At 52.6% G+C, this 15442-nt stretch overlaps 4 protein-coding genes across 4 annotated transcripts; 2 read left to right on the top strand and 2 right to left on the bottom strand.

Moving 5' to 3' along the window:
- Window positions 1-439: 439 nt before the first annotated feature.
- Window positions 440-1897, bottom strand: POSPLADRAFT_1050707 (hypothetical protein; the record flags this gene model as incomplete). Its single annotated transcript, XM_024480044.1, has 7 exons — window positions 440-536; window positions 602-865; window positions 922-1022; window positions 1076-1195; window positions 1248-1282; window positions 1337-1705; window positions 1756-1897. 7 exons carry the CDS (start codon window positions 1895-1897, stop codon window positions 440-442), a joined length of 1128 nt encoding a protein of 375 aa, XP_024333300.1.
- Window positions 1898-3347: 1450 nt separating this feature from the next.
- POSPLADRAFT_1159976 (hypothetical protein) lies at window positions 3348-5288 on the bottom strand (the record flags this gene model as incomplete). Its single annotated transcript, XM_024487482.1, has 8 exons — window positions 3348-3478; window positions 3536-3800; window positions 3858-3962; window positions 4015-4071; window positions 4132-4452; window positions 4521-4771; window positions 4830-5015; window positions 5081-5288. 8 exons carry the CDS (start codon window positions 5286-5288, stop codon window positions 3348-3350), a joined length of 1524 nt encoding a protein of 507 aa, XP_024333299.1.
- Window positions 5289-5645: 357 nt separating this feature from the next.
- On the top strand, window positions 5646-7190 carry POSPLADRAFT_1050705 (hypothetical protein; the record flags this gene model as incomplete). The annotated part of the gene is made up of 6 exons (XM_024480043.1): window positions 5646-5746; window positions 5777-5822; window positions 6363-6543; window positions 6670-6707; window positions 6853-6919; window positions 7042-7190. The coding sequence occupies 6 exons, from the start codon at window positions 5646-5648 to the stop codon at window positions 7188-7190; spliced, it is 582 nt and encodes a 193-aa protein (XP_024333298.1).
- A 166-nt stretch (window positions 7191-7356) lies between these two features.
- Window positions 7357-10237, top strand: POSPLADRAFT_1159926 (hypothetical protein; the record flags this gene model as incomplete). Its single annotated transcript, XM_024487480.1, has 12 exons — window positions 7357-7515; window positions 7574-7928; window positions 7972-8140; window positions 8192-8510; window positions 8568-8801; window positions 8850-9000; window positions 9056-9465; window positions 9519-9694; window positions 9743-9791; window positions 9850-9873; window positions 10028-10055; window positions 10107-10237. 12 exons carry the CDS (start codon window positions 7357-7359, stop codon window positions 10235-10237), a joined length of 2205 nt encoding a protein of 734 aa, XP_024333297.1.
- Between the last annotated feature and the right edge of the window lie 5205 nt (window positions 10238-15442).

Below are 15442 nucleotides of genomic sequence, written 5' to 3'. Positions count from 1 at the left end.
ACTCACACCGGAAGCATGTTCGTGATCAAACGTTTCCTGAGATTCGAATCGAAGACGGCGCCTCTGGAGGGCGCGAAATGCTCCAGGCGGTGTGCTGTGAAGAAGCGGATGCATTCTTCGGTAACCTGATTGCTACTGTGAACCGCTATCACTTGCATTCAATGCAATTCGGCTACATTGTCATAGGGTAGGCGATTCTTACCCTAATTGCGACGGAACTTTAAGTCAGTTGCCGGACATCAGGGTGCAGCGTGAGTACATACCATATCCATTGACGCTCACATCAAACGACTCGTGCCCAAGGTGAGGGCAATTACAATTCCGCATCATGAACGTGTTCGGCCGCCTCGATTCGAGCTGCGGTCCGAAGCGACCCAAAAAGTTCGAGACACTAGCAAAACCACCGCGGGGCGCTCGACGCACAACATGCGAAGCGTTATCATTGATTCTTGTCTATACTCACAAGCTCGGCAGCTAGCCGTGTCAGTAAAGGCTCCGCTCGCGGATTATGCGGGAACGTTCGTCCATCACCCTTCCTGTAAGCGAACAACTCTAGATATCAATATGATGGCGAGAAGCGTATGAACCACACAACACGTACCCGCCTCCACCCAGCCAAAGACGATACATCCAACCCCGTGGACGACTCCACCCCATCACCTGCGCCCAGTTTCTCTTCCACCCGACGTCGTAAATCTTGAGTTGATAATGAGCGTCACGCACTAGGCGGCGCTGCGGGTATGTCAATTCATGCTCCAGCGGTGGGTCTGACAGCTTCTGCCGCGTAGAAGTTTGTGGAGGGAGGGGGGGGAGGTGGCGTAGGAGTAAGTACGGCGAAATATTCTCAATTGTTGTTTGGTTAGTCCTGTGAGAAACATAGACATGAGGAGCCCGTGAGATGCCAAACATAATGCTTCGCACGTTGTGAGGTACAGGTGATAGGTCCAGAATGAACCGATGACAAGAGTCATGATGATGCCGTAAAATGCTAAATAAATATCATGAAGTGGAGTGTTCTCGTCCTGAATTGGGGTCAATTCTACTCGGGTTTGTTAAACCAATCAGGTTGACTCACTATAGCTAGCGGGTTCGTGAAGGCAAAGTATACTGCCTGTACGCAGAGACATGCGATGTAGATTGACAGCAAGCTGACACATGTGAGAAAATGGACGAAAGCGGAGTAGTTTCTGTGGCCCTGCATTCCTGTCAATATGACCAAGGAACGCTACGCAGCAAGCTAAACTCACTATGCATTTGTCCCCAAGCCAATAGCAGTGGTGATCTCGAGAGCAAGTTCAATATCACGTATTCCATGAGCAGCATACGCTTTACTCACCCATCTTCAAGACGCATCTCCCACAAGAGCTACAATGATGTGACCTCTCTGGCTTGGGGGCAACGCACTTTCGACACCATTTGCCTTGGGTTCGTATTAACGGCTCATCGTCCTCAGTATCCAGTAGGGCCTGCGCGAAGTCCATGCTGCTGGATTCGCTATCCGGAGCTTCGGATCTTTTGGGAGAGGGAACAGGGCCAGGGTCCCGCGCGAGTATTACAATGAGAGAGGAGACGGCGCAGAATGTGAGCGTGTATGTCACCAGGAGATGTGTCAGGAAGCGAGAGGGCGAATGCAGTACACGTAGGTGATAGTTGACAAGCACAATGAGGAGAGATGGATGGGGCGCGAGCATGAGTGTGAGGGCAACTGCAGACTCTCATAAGATGCAGGAGCACGGTCATCATTGAACAACTCACGGGTAAGTGGCACATAGCGGAGCCACGACTTCCCGAGCGGCGACCCTGGTAGTTCATCATCATCTTCGTCATCCCAGTTTGTGGGCCTAGGTACCGGACCCCGAGGAGGAGAAAGTAAAGGGCTCCTGCGTGTCGTCGACATGGTATACAATTAGTGGTATACGTCCAAGAGAAGAGGTAATGAGCGTTATGGCCCTATTGCATGCCCTGGGGTCGTTGCCTTCGTGAAGACCGGCAAAGAAGATGAAGCTGTAGCCTGTGGGACGGCGACCGAAGGCAGTCAAGGCATGCACCGGTAACTGAAATTACCGGATGTCGACAACAACCCAAATGCGGTGCCAACAATTATCAAAACCAAAATTACAGTGTAGAAACCGAGATGAAGACGAGAGCCGTGGCAGATGGTTATTGAACAGATCTCAAAGGCGATGACAATATGTCGCAAGTATGGGCGCGCACTGGACCGGTCCTGGGATTACGAGTGGGAGGCGCGGTCACGTGCACTTATAAAGTAACGCGCTCACCACGTCGTGGTGATTATTTCAAACATTTCCCTTTCAGAGTACCAAATGGCTGTTGATGTGGGTCGTTCAATTGATACTATGTAAACATAATGAAAAGTAATGATCAAGCATAAGGTGGGACAGGACATGCAGCCGGGCAAACAATATGATTGCGAGCGATGGTTTTCGTCACGCCCGGGGCGGGGAAGCAAACGCGTAAGGCACATACGTACAAAATTGAGCACTATCATAGATAACGCTAGTCTCCTGAGAGCAGAGTAGATATTCCTTCAACCTGCGCCGGCTCCGAGTATCTATATATAACGCGGCCATATCTATTGATCGATCCCGCTCGCCCTGACTCGTTCCAACATAAGGAGCCAAAAATCTACTAGAGCCCTGAAATTTTGCAACCTCGCGCGACAGGGGCCAACTTTGACCACCGTCAAAGTGTGTATTAGCATCCGTGCTAGAGAAGCGACGGAACACCATAATAACCATATCAATGCGGCACATATATGTTATGACATTCGCAAGAGATCCAAGGCATCTGAAACCTATCCTGTCGGACCTGTAAATATCAGCTAGGTCCAACAGTGGGCTGTAGCTAGCCCAATCACAATCTGTATCTAGAAACAGCAATGACAATCGTGTAGCATGGCGTGTGCGGCTAGGCGAAGCAGTCTGCCCACCGCCAGGATTTGGTAGCAAGCGGACATGGAAGAAAATATTGGCAGTGTTTGTGTTCAGTAGGGAGATTCACACCCTTGATGTATGTACAACCATGACGTGAGGCCTACAGTGAAATGGATGAGCTCAGACTAGAGTAAAATCGACAGCAAACGAAACGAGCTAAACGTCAAAGCAAGTGCGATGCGTGACCCGAGTTAACAGGGCTCGCGGGCTATGATCGAGGTAAAGTAGGACTCTGACATCTAGAGGAGTGATGGGTATATTCCGAGTATGACAAGGTACAATGTAACATCATACCGGAAGTGATAAGCGGGAGAGCGAAAGGCGAGGAGAAAAGTACGAGGTATATGTGAGCTAGGACGATACCACCGCCATTCGTCACGGACCAATGCCAACTTAAATGACGTATGGGTACGCGTTCGTGACCTCGGTAACGTTCGCAATAAATGCACATCCGTTTCCTTGAACGCACTGCGCCAGATTATTGGCGACGTCCAATCCTTCGTAGTAGGCGCCGTGCAAGAAGCCTGCATCATACCTGCATCAGCATATAGTCTACTTGCGAAGCCAAAAAAGCAACACACCAAAGTACTTCTGGCTCGTAGCCTCGCCTGCGAACCACAGCCGCTCGTCTACCGTCGCGCGCAAGTTCTGATGATGCTCGCTGAAAAAGGACGGCGGCCAATTCGAGTACGATCCGCGGAAGAGCGGGTCGCTGTGCCACCGGTGAAAGAAGAAGGTCGTGGGCTCGGGAATCGTCGCGTTAGGGAACATGGCTTGGAGGACTTCCAGGACTTCCTTTTGGACCTGTTTGTCGGGCAGTGCCTCGATGCGTTGGGAAAATTCACCCTGAGAGAACGACCTGGTCAGTCTTGACGACAACGAGAGTAAATAAATACGGGGCACCGTAACAGTGACAAAGATCACACCAGAGCCCGGGAAGAAACCCGTGAGGTTCATGTTCTGCCAGACCGGATATCTTCCTCGGACCGGATCTGCGTACAGGCCCATCTAGATATGTTTTATAGTTGCGAGAATCTAGGTGATCTGGACAGGATCTGACCTGCGTATCAAACCAGAAGTCCTCTGGGAACTGAAGGAAGATTTTGGTATACGTCGCCTATAAGAAGACGGGCCTGAGCATACGACATCTCGGAATCCAGCCTGCATCAGTACGTACCATGACCATGCTCTGGATGGCTTCCTGCTTCCAGTCAGGCAGAGCAGGCTGGAAGACAACATCATCGTTCTGCAGCACGCCCAGGCTGAACGTGCATAACGCGTAGTCCGCCGTCAGCACGGTCCCATCTTTCAGTGTCACCTCCACCCTGTCGGAGGAATACGCGATGTTCGTTACGGTCGCGTTGAGTATGAACTGCTCCGGCTGCAGAAAGTCAGCAGCCTCCGCCTGGATGAAGTGTTTAAACCCGCGCTGGTCGATAGACATCGCGTTGGTGTCTCCGAAGCCGCCTTGGTCAGGGTCGTACGTGAAATTGTTTCCCTGTCGAAGGGGCACATTCAAACGTCATGAGATCACCCCAAAAAATGGCGGGATGTGTCTGGACTTACCCAGGAGCTAGCAATCCACGACGATTCCAGCGGGCTCTGAGCGTACTCCCAATCAAAGGCGTAGTACTCGCACGCCTTGTCCGCGGGTGTCATCGGCTTTGAGCCGATCAGCGAGTAGCCTGAGCGCGCGGTCAAGTCCACCAGCTGCTGCTCCACGCGCGCGCCGGCGACGACAGTGAGCTCGTTGTACACGTCGGTCGACTTGTCGAACGTGTCAAGATAATCCGCGGGTCCATTCTCATCGTACGTTGCTTTATAACATGGTCGAAGTCAGCGGCAGACACTGAGCATTGTTAGGGAAGGACGTACTCATGCTCCCGAACCAGTCGCTGCTCGTAGTATTCAGGCCGTGTTTTTTTACAAGAGACCAAATAGGGTTCTCCGGGCCGCCTTCGGAGGCCTGCGTACCCTGTACCCAGTTCGCACCGTATTCGACAAGCAGTTCTTTGCCTGGGGCGCCGATAGTCTGAGACTGCAGGCGACCACCAAGCTCATCTGGGCCAATGTGGCATTCCCATTCAGCCACTGTGCACTATGAGTGTAAGATAATACAGACGTACCTCGAGCCTCCACAATGACGAAATTTGTAATGCCTTGCTCGTAAAAGGTACGTGCCGCAATCACACCAGCTACGCCACCACCTAGGATGAGGATCTTAGGGTCGGCAGCAGGTTCGGCGTCCTCGTCGGAGAGTGCGGAGCGTGGGACTGAACGTGCGTGCACATAGTGAAAGTCTACAAGCAGAAGGGCGAGTAGGCACCAGCGCATAGGGTTCAGCGCGGACATCCCGATGGTCTGTAAAAGGACTCTAGCAAATCACCAGGAGTGGGAGAGGCCTCACGTCGTAGGCCGGTATTTCGTACCGATTTTTATAGCAAGCGCAGGAGGCGGAGTAGTAATCGGGATTTGTGACCGAGATGGATTTCGAGGACGATGAGAGTGATGGGCGACGAGGTAACCAGACAGCTTTGCGCCCTGCTGGATGTTCTTTGGTGCGCTTCCTGCGAGACACGACAGGGTAAAGTGACATTATGGTAGCATATCTAGACACTTGATGCATCCGAAGCATGAAGGCGAGGAGGTAAGAACACTTGTCAATGCCATCGTTAGATGCTCTCACTCGCTATGTTCCGTCTTCCGAGCCTTCTAGAAGCACATTGTGTGCGCCAGCTTGGCTTCTTTGGGGGCCGTCGTCGAGTTTTGACGTGGATTGACAGCCTTGTGCTGTGCGTGGATGACCTCGTACACCGCCCTAGACCGACGACGAAGCTCGTGAGGGGCAAGCTACCAGTGTGGTACCCAGTGCGTCGCTGGTTTTAGGTCCTTTTCTCCCTCTGTCTGCACAAAACTGATCAGTGAGTGTGGCGGCGGTCGGACTTGCCATGACCACAACATAGTGGTGTTGTTTCCAGGGTTTCTTTTTTTTTGGTCAAGGAAGGAATCGTTCGCGCTGGCGTTCCACCCTCGTTTCATTTGCAGCTCTCATCCCAAGCCTGGATCCTAAATTGGGCAAATACAAGTTGGACGACAATGTCTCCGTCTCTTCTCTTGACAGACATGCAAATAAAAAAGGCAATCAAAAATTTGATCACCTTTTCTCTGCGGCGATCAGCGACTCCTTCGAGGAATCTTCCAGTCCCGACCGAGCCAATTAATCGACGCCTGAACGACGTTGAGAAGTCATCGCGACTATTCCCACGCCTTCTGGCAAGCTCGCAGAGCCTCGCAGTCACAGAGACACCGCGAGCAGGAGCCGTTGCCCGGACCGGCAGTAATAGTGTTTTCGATTGACATCTATTGCCTTCTGTTTCTTCGGACATCGCATACTGTCTTATCGAAAAGGTTGCCCGGATACTGGGTCCTGCCCACGGTGAAAGTGGAATAACGCGCCCGGACGACAAAAAGGCTGTGCCAGGAATAGCTGGGATCCTCGGAGCCCGCGCAGATACTTATTGGCCTTCGGGTATCACCGGAGGCTTGTTTATACCAATCGCAACGCTGAGCCTGTCGGTCACAAGGATTAGTGCGTCATCGAGTGCATTTCGCAAACAGGGATAAAATCACAATTTAAACGTAGAGTGCTCTTGAAGATTCGACGATAAAAATACAGCAAACAGTTCGCCACTGCCTTTTATATACTGCTTGCCAGTGGTTGACATTTTCGTCAACACCGCCGTATGGGAGTTCGTGAGTTCATTGCAGGTCGGGGACTTAGGCTTTGGGATTTTGCACTTCGTACCTCTTACCTCTTACCAAGGCCTGCAATATTGACGCAGATTGGCCCTGCCCTGCCCTGCCCTTAGAACTAATCATCACAGCAAACTGCGGATAGGCGCTGAATTTAGTTCATTCCAGTGGACCAAGGGTCTTCGAAGCTTTAAGTTCGCGGATAGTTACTAGTAAGTCCAATAAGCTATGCGATCATCTTTTGTACCAGTACTCTGGTCGAACCGTGTTTAGTACTCGAAACATCGCGGAACCTCTGTGAATCCATATACTACATACACTTGTACTGATCCAGTTCATGCGCAGAACCAAGTTGAAATCCTGTCCATCATCCAAGTCGGTGGTTCGATAAACCGAGGTCTCATGATAATATACCTCAAACTGTTATGGGTATGGGCATGGAAGCTGCATGGCGATACATCAATACCGAGCCTTCTTTGCTAAATATGTCGGCGTTATGCAATAATCTGGAGACAGCGTGAGCATTCTGCGTCCCGTGTAATAGCGCTCGGTCACCTAACACCATACATCGCAGGGCCAGGCCGCGCGTATTTAAACCCTCCGTCTAACACAGAGGCTGCTCGCCACAGGCCTTCGTCTCTCCACCAACATGTCGAACCCCGACTTCCATTATTCCAAACTTCAGCATATTGCTAAGCGAGCGATATTGCCGCTCTTACCCTCAGACCCTGCATCTTCTCAGAAGCCGGATCATGAGCTTCCAGACCCTAAAAATGTCCAAGGCGACATATATCTACTTTTCCCGAAAGTGAGCTGTAACACATATCGTTGCACATTGTTATCTGATGCGCTGTACCGTGCCGTAGGATCACGAGAACTTCATATTCTTTGCTATACGCGATGTGGACCAGTTTAGGCGCGACCTCGCGAACTACACCCCGACGACATCCGATGACGTTCTTGACAACCTGCGCCAGATCACCGACGCCAAGGCCAGTGCCGCCAGTCCGTCTCAGGTCACACGCGTTCGCTTTGGGCAGACACAGATCGCGTTCAGCCGCTCTGGCCTCAACCTCCTTGGTCAGACTCAGCAGACGAAAGACACGCACTTCGACCAGGGCTCCATGAGGAACGAGATCAAGGCACTTGGCGACGGCGGTCCTTGGGACCCTCTCTTCGCTAGCGGCACTATTCATGGCGTCATCATCGTTGCTGCGAGCCGTGGGTGGAGTGCGCTGTGACGTTGTTCTATGGCATTAACCAGCCATGATTGTAGACGCTGACGAATGCCAAACCGCAACGCAGAACGTCAAGGATGCCTTCAAGCAATCGATCTACAACGTTTCAGAGATGGACGGAAATACGCGACCCGGAGCCCAGAGAGGTCACGAGCACTTTGGGTACAAGGACGGAGTGTCGCAACCTGCCCCTCGGTAAGCCGAAAGTCTGTACAATCCTGAGCAGGAACCTTACATGGTTCATAGGGGACTGGTCAAAGCACACACAGGTCAGCTCCAGTGTGATGCCGGCGTCATCATCTGCGGCTACAAAGGCGACCCTGTCTTTGATAACCCGTACCTTTCTGCGTCAGAGAAACGCCCTGACTGGACAAAGGACGGGACGTTCATGGTATTCCGCAAGCTCGAACAAGACGTGATCGGGTTCAGTAACTATTTGAAATCTGCCGGGCCTCAATGGCGGCGATTCCTGCCTCAGGACGAGATGAACAAGATCTCGCCGCCGTTGACAGACAACGAGGGCGCTGAGCTCTTTGGTGCGCGGCTCGTGGGGCGATGGAAGTCGGTGAGCGAATCTCTTGCAGACGGCATCCGCCTCCTGATATACAGGCCTTGGGTTTAGGGCGCCCCCTTGGCGACAGCACCGTATCGAGACGATGCGAGCATTCCCTTGGACGAAGACAAAGTCAACAACTTCGATTATACAGTGAAGGGCCAGTTCGGACCTAGCGACAGCGTGTGCCCGTTCACTGCGCACACGCGCAAGACTGCCCCACGCAACCTCGATCCATACTTACAGAAGCAATTCCTAGAGAGCATGCTCGTCATTCGTGCAGGGCTTCCGTATGGCCCCGAGGTATGATCTCGCTATCAAGTAGCAGTGGCTAGCTGATGCTGTCGATAGGTCGCACCGGGGGAAGTCCAGAAGGATACAAGCCCGCGAGGGCTCCTGTTCTTATGCTATCAGTCATCGACCGAAAACGGGTTCTGGCAGCAGACGCGGTCCGCGGTGAATGAATACTTTCCTACCACGTCTCTTGTTCCTGTGAGACAGGGTTAGTACCCTGTTAGCACCCGCGGCATGCGTCTGATACACCTGTCTTTGCATAGGACAAGACCCAATCATTGGCGGTGCGACCTACCCGTCGTTCACAGTGACAGCCACTGGTTCCGTCCCGAGCCGCGGTGAGGTTACCATCAATGTCACCGACTCGTCAGGCGAGACCCAGTCTGTCACGGGCTTCGTGAACACGCCAAATCTGAGCGCAGAGGCGATTGCGCCGAAGTACTTCGTGACTTCGCGCGGTGGTGAATACTTCTTCGTGCCGTCGGTGTCTATACTCCGTGCACTGGCGGCTGGTGGTACTCCGGGACCATTCACGAGCACGCCGCCCACGCAGGAGGGCGTGTACCGCATCAAGTTGTATGGGCAGACCCCAGAACAGGTCTGGGAGTATATTCCTGATAGCGTGCCTTGGGTCAAGCTGTGCCCACTCGACCAGTCGAATGATTACCAGAAGGTAAGCGAAATCATGCGGCTGTTCGGTGATGTATCGAGCTCATCGCAGCGCAGTGGCGCATCACTCCACTCGGGAATGGCGACTACTACATCAAGAGCGCGAAGACGGATTATGGACTGGTGCATTCGTCATATGGGTACTGGAACTATGGCTTCCCTATAGGGAGCGCCGGCGGGTCTATCGTATGGCAGATCAACGAGCGGACGGCTGGGAGCGACAATTTCCTGAAGTATGCTCGAAATTCTTCACGTTGTGCTTTGACTGAAGAAGCTTGCAGGATCAGGGAAAAGGGCTCCAACTCGCTAGATTCTCAGTCCCCTCAAGTCGTAAGCCCTCTCCTTGCTCGCGCGTAGTGTATGCCAGACTCACTTGTTGGGCATGCAGGTCCACTTCTACAAGGATGATATTGTAAGTTCGATTCATGTACAGCAAGGAGCTTCGCTGAACGCCGCGCCCGGTCTAGAATGAGCCGAACCAACGCTGGCTGATCGGGCTTGTCTGATCAGAATTGGTTGAGTTACATTCCATATAGCTTCATGTAGCGAGATGAATCACATGCCAGGTTTTGAACTGCTGCCCAGATACAATGCGTATGTTCTGTAGTCAATGAATAGCAGATGTCTACATAAGACTGCCGCAAGCCAAGGGCAACCGGAAGTCAGAGGCGGATGTATCCATGGCTGGTCCGAGTGACAGAAGTAACATCAGAATGAGCAGATACGAGCGGAACCTGAGTGCAATATCATCGAATACGGGCATCCTGGGCCTGTGAATGTTCGAAAATATATGAAAGTTTACCTTCGACACCGCAGTTGACAGTCTCGCGTAAGACACCCCTGTGGCTGCGGCCTCCCCACTTATCGGCCGGAGAAGAGGTACTTTGTGCGGATGGGCCTTTTTTGTCATCATCAGGAGCAGGAAGGGCCTGGGGACACGTCGCAGACGAACAGGATGCAGAGCAGAAATATGTGATCAAGATGTATTTCGTAGACCATGTGGGCATGATGAGCGACGAGGTAGCCAGACGATTTTGTGAAGACATCGTGACCCGGATGCTCTTTGCTACGCTTCCTACGAGATGAGACAAGGTAGAGTGACATTGCAGGAGAACAACTGGACACTTGGTGCGTCCAGAGTATGAACACGAGGAGGTAAGAACGGAGAACATCTCTGACTCACCCTCGCATGCATTACTGAGACTGAGTATAAGGGGCCGTGTCACGCACTTTCCTCACACCAAGGCACTATTCATTTCGTCTCAGTCCAATTATTATAGAATCGAATCAAGCAGAACTGTTAGGCTTGATGCGAGCCGATCGAGGCCGATCGTGCCAATGCGGACCACGTGATGAGCGCGGGTCCCAAATTAGGTTTCCCGCCTCGCGCTCGCGTCTCCGTCCAATTTTCCCGCTGCGAACGCGCTCGGCGCTCTGTCCGCACCCTCATCATGGCGAGCGCATCATCCCAAAACGAGCTTTCGCAGGCCACCTTCAACGAATACAACACTGCGCTACAAGGAGCTGTTCTCAAGGCTACTAAACACGCTGTTCAACTCCCGGCCGACATTGCATTCCACCGCTCCGTCGACCGCGCCTTTGCAAGGGATGTCGAAGCGTGCTCGTCGCGCGTTCTAGATCTCACGAACAGACTTCTCTCCCTCGTATCCACTGCCGACACCCCCGCAAGCTCGCGGCGAAAGGGCAAGGCCCGGGTAGAGAACGAGGAAGATGTCCTTGACAATTTCCATGCGCTGGTTGTCGATTCAATGGACCAGTTGCTCGAGCGAGCAGTAAGGAATGCTCTCTTTCTGTGTATGGATGCCGCTGCGAGGTCGTGGTGCTTACATCTACTGGTCAATAGGATATTTGTCTGGATGAGTTCCTGGGTCGCAGCAAGCCGCCGGCGATCGCGGTAAACCTCACTCAACCCACCTCACACAAGGTACGCAGTCACTTACCTCTGCCCATGAAAAATGCTTCATGCTTGTTAAATAGGCGAAGAGAACGACTGTACCTCAAGGCCGGCTCGACCCTGCTTTGCAACACGCGTCGCATCTCGCCAAGCCGCAGCTTCGCTTTACACGAAAAGTAGACAACAGCAGCCGCACTATTTGGCAGCCGACTTTACAGCACAAGTTCAATGCCCAGGTTCCCCTCGGTCACAATCTCCGTGACGAGGACAGCGATGAAGGTCTCCCGGGGCCCAGCGCGTATGTCTATGTACAACCACATTGCTGACCCAACTAACCGCAGTTACAGTTTACATCCATATCGTTACGAGATCAAACATATAACCTACCCCGATCGCATGTTTGCCTCCGCTCCGCCTATGTCTCCACGCTCCTTTGCAGAGACACCTTTTACATGGGTCGCAGACTCAACTGCCTTCTCGGCAATGCTCAACAAGCTCCGCTCTGCCCAGGAAATTGCCATTGATTTGGAGTATCATAGCTACCGCACATTCGGCGGTTTCGTGTGTTTGATGCAACTGAGTACGCGGGAGGAAGACTGGGTTGTAGATACACTGGCTGTGCGAGACGAGATGGAGGCACTGAATGAGGTGTTCACGGACTCACAAATCGTAAAGGTACGTGCAGCGTCCAATGTAACTTCCATTCCCTACTCAAGCTCTACGTCCTGATAGGTGCTACATGGAGCGGAGAGCGATATTGTGTGGCTTCAGCAGGATTTCAATCTGTACATTGTCAATCTCTTTGACACATATCATGCGTCAAAAGTACTAGGTATGCACGCTTAATGTTGTTGTCTTGGTCAGCACTAAACGTTTGCGGTGTATGAAGACTTCCCGCGGCATAGCCTAGCGACACTACTTGAGATGTACTGCGACTTCACTGCTGACAAACGCTACCAGCTTGCTGATTGGCGAATCCGGTGAGCCTTACGCAGCTTAGCTTTCTTTCCTTGCGTTGACCGGACTGTATGCTGTAGACCACTTCCGGAAGAGATGCTCGCCTACGCACGCTCCGACACGCATTTCCTCCTTTACATCTACGACAACCTCCGCAATGCCCTCCTCGACCGCGCTCAATCGCGCACGCAGTCCCGCGCGCAGTCCCCATCCGCATCGGCGCCCGCGTCTAAGCCGGGCTCTCCTTTGCCTACCAGTGGCAATCCTGCGCATTCTCTGGTCCGGCTGGTGCTTTCGCGCTCTGAGGAGACGGCACTACGTGTCTACGAGAAGGAGACATATGATGCCGAAGGCAGCGGGCCTGGCGGATGGGACACGCTCGCGCGCAAGTGGAACAAGGGTGCGCTCATCGCGAGTGCGCAGGAGCCCACGAGCGGTCCACTTGCAATGCAGCGCGCAGTGTATCGTTGCGTGCACGCGTGGCGCGATCGTATCGCGCGAGAGGAAGACGAGAGCACGAGGTATGCATTGGCTATCCGCATGCATAAACACCGCCGGCAGGACCGCTAACGCTGTATTTTTCACAGATATATCCTGCCGAACCACTATCTCTTCATCCTTGCGGAGCGCCCGCCTGCAGACATGGCCGCGTTGCTGTCGACGTTCCAGCCTGTTCCCCCTGTCGTCCGACGGCGCGGCCGCGAGCTGTTGGACGCAATCCGAGACGCGGTCAAACGCACTCTTGGTCCGGAGCTCAGTGCGGGACCCTCTGCAGCTGCAAGTACTGCCCAGGTTGCTCAAGCGGATGTCGCAGAGACGACAGCAGAGTCTAAGGCCATGCAAGTCGACGGACATGTATTGCCCGTAGTGGAGGGTTGTGGCACTGGTACGAGCGGCGCTGCAGTAACGTCGCTCTGGTCGCATGGTCAGTCTGATCGTGTCTCCTCTGGCTGTCTTCCCTACTTACAACCGCGTTTATACAGTGGCGAGGCCGGCTTCTGCTACGCTCTCCTCTGCCCTCTTTGGCTCTCCGGAAGTGATCAAGGTCGATGTCAAGGAGACAGATGCCGTCCCGTATGCTGCTTCGCGAAGCGCGCTTTTTGGGGAACGTGTTACGGTGTCCTCGGTGCGTCTATTTTCATCCTTGCTCCACCTTGCCTTAGGCTGACCACAATGCCTTTTCCTAGTCGTTAACGTCGACATCATCAGTAAAGCCTCGCTTCATTGAGGTTCTAACACGCATCCACAGCACCCTCACCGTCGCTCCATCCCTCCCGAAGTCCTCATCTGTGATTAAGTCGGCAGCCTCCGGCAACGCACTGTTGGCCCAAGATGCAGAGGCCTCTGCACCTGAGGATGGTGACACGCTGATGCTTCCAGGCACGGTCGAGCTTCCGTTCGTGCCTGCGTCGGAGCGCCGGCAAAAGGCGCGCACTGCAGGAGAGGCTGATGCGATCGTTGTTGTCGGGCAGCGCCAGCGCAAACGCAAGCGCGTGAAAGGTGCGGGTGCGAAGGGGAAGGACGGTGAAGCCGCAGCGGTGGATAGCAGAGACCAAGAGGAGGCTGAGCCGTTCGACTACAATGCCGTGTCGAATATTTTGGACGAGGGCTCCGAGCCGGAGGTCGAGGAATCGTCCTCGCGGAAGAAGAAACACAAAACAAAAGGTGCGCAGTATTTCTTCTGTCATGTATTCAAGTTTCGCTGATGCCGTCCTGGCACACCTAATAGGTCCCGCTCCATATCAGTATGGAAACTTTGGGGCGGCGCCTAAGGCGCACAGTCAGCCGAAAAGTGGAAATGTCTCGCGGACATTCCGATGAAGACGGTGCGATGAATGTGGCAGTATATTGTCCTATAGGTGTCATAGTGGCAAATTTATTGCTTATGGATGAAATGATGACAATTTAAATACCCTTGGCCACTTTCGAGGCCGATGTGCAGACTTCATCCATGGTGTCCATAACCGCAGAACTACATGAGCGCATTCTGCTCTCGAAGACCGAGTACGCGCGAATTGACGCAGTGGCCCTCCACGAATCATTCAAGCGTTAAAATACAGTCCTGAGTTTTGGATTGGGATACAGTCAACTATTTCAGTAGCTGCACGCATGAGACGAACACAATCTGAGCATGTTCGTTTGAGGGGCTGGAAGGCCATCCAACCACGATTATAATTGCGTCTAGCGTTGTCATTTGTGGTGCACAATCGCATGCTCAAGTTTATATAACCTTGCATCTTGTGTCTCGTGAAGCTTGTATAACCATTGATAGATACGCACATATGTCTTATCTTCGCGATGGTTCCCATTTTTGATCAAATATCTTCGACTTAACGACTCGGATACTTACAGCACTAAGTGGACTGAACGACTGCAGTCGGTACCATTGCAAGTTGATTCACAGCTTCAGGCTACTTCATATGCCCTGCCACGGTGACGCAGGCAGTGGAAGATCCGAGAAAATCTGGAAAACGTCTCAGTGCTGTGCTACTTTTTGTTTGTGGTCACGACGCCACACAACGACAGATCTCACGTGAATAAATCACAAGAATCCATGTTTCTGAAAGAGACATGGCGAGTTACAGAAGCATTCCGATCTATATACTTATGTCCTTATGTACACTTTGTTCTGTATCGCGGCCCGGGCTATGTCTTTTGTCCTCTTAGCCGACGCGGAGTTACAAACTACGCCCTTGTATTCTGTCCGTTTGCGTCAAGCTGAGAGACAATACGGTCACGAGGCGGTATTTACAGACAAAGGCTGTGGTAACCTATTAGATAAGATATCCTATTAAGGAGGTCATCGGTGGCGGTCCAAGCCTCTCAACCATCTTGCGTTCGGCCATAGCCTACCCTCACCACAACACCCTCCACCGCACTTGCAAGTACATCTCCGCTGAACTGTGAGTACTCACTGGTCATCCTGTTCATTTTCCTTGGCCAGCAGCGAACGCGACAGATTCAACCTTAACTTCCGGTAGGGCATTGTGTGGCGTCGCTCTTCGACGCGAGCTGCTGTCGCCGGACACATAGTTTTTAACACATAGTGATAATAGACTGAGTACGGCGACTGACTTACGGATCTACCCTTCTCTAGAATCCCTCAACG

The sequence above is a fragment of the Postia placenta genome (genome assembly GCF_002117355.1).
Source record: "Postia placenta MAD-698-R-SB12 unplaced genomic scaffold POSPLAscaffold_23, whole genome shotgun sequence".
Classification (NCBI taxonomy): domain Eukaryota; kingdom Fungi; phylum Basidiomycota; class Agaricomycetes; order Polyporales; family Adustoporiaceae; genus Rhodonia; species Rhodonia placenta.
This window is presented reverse-complemented; position numbering and strand designations above follow the sequence as displayed.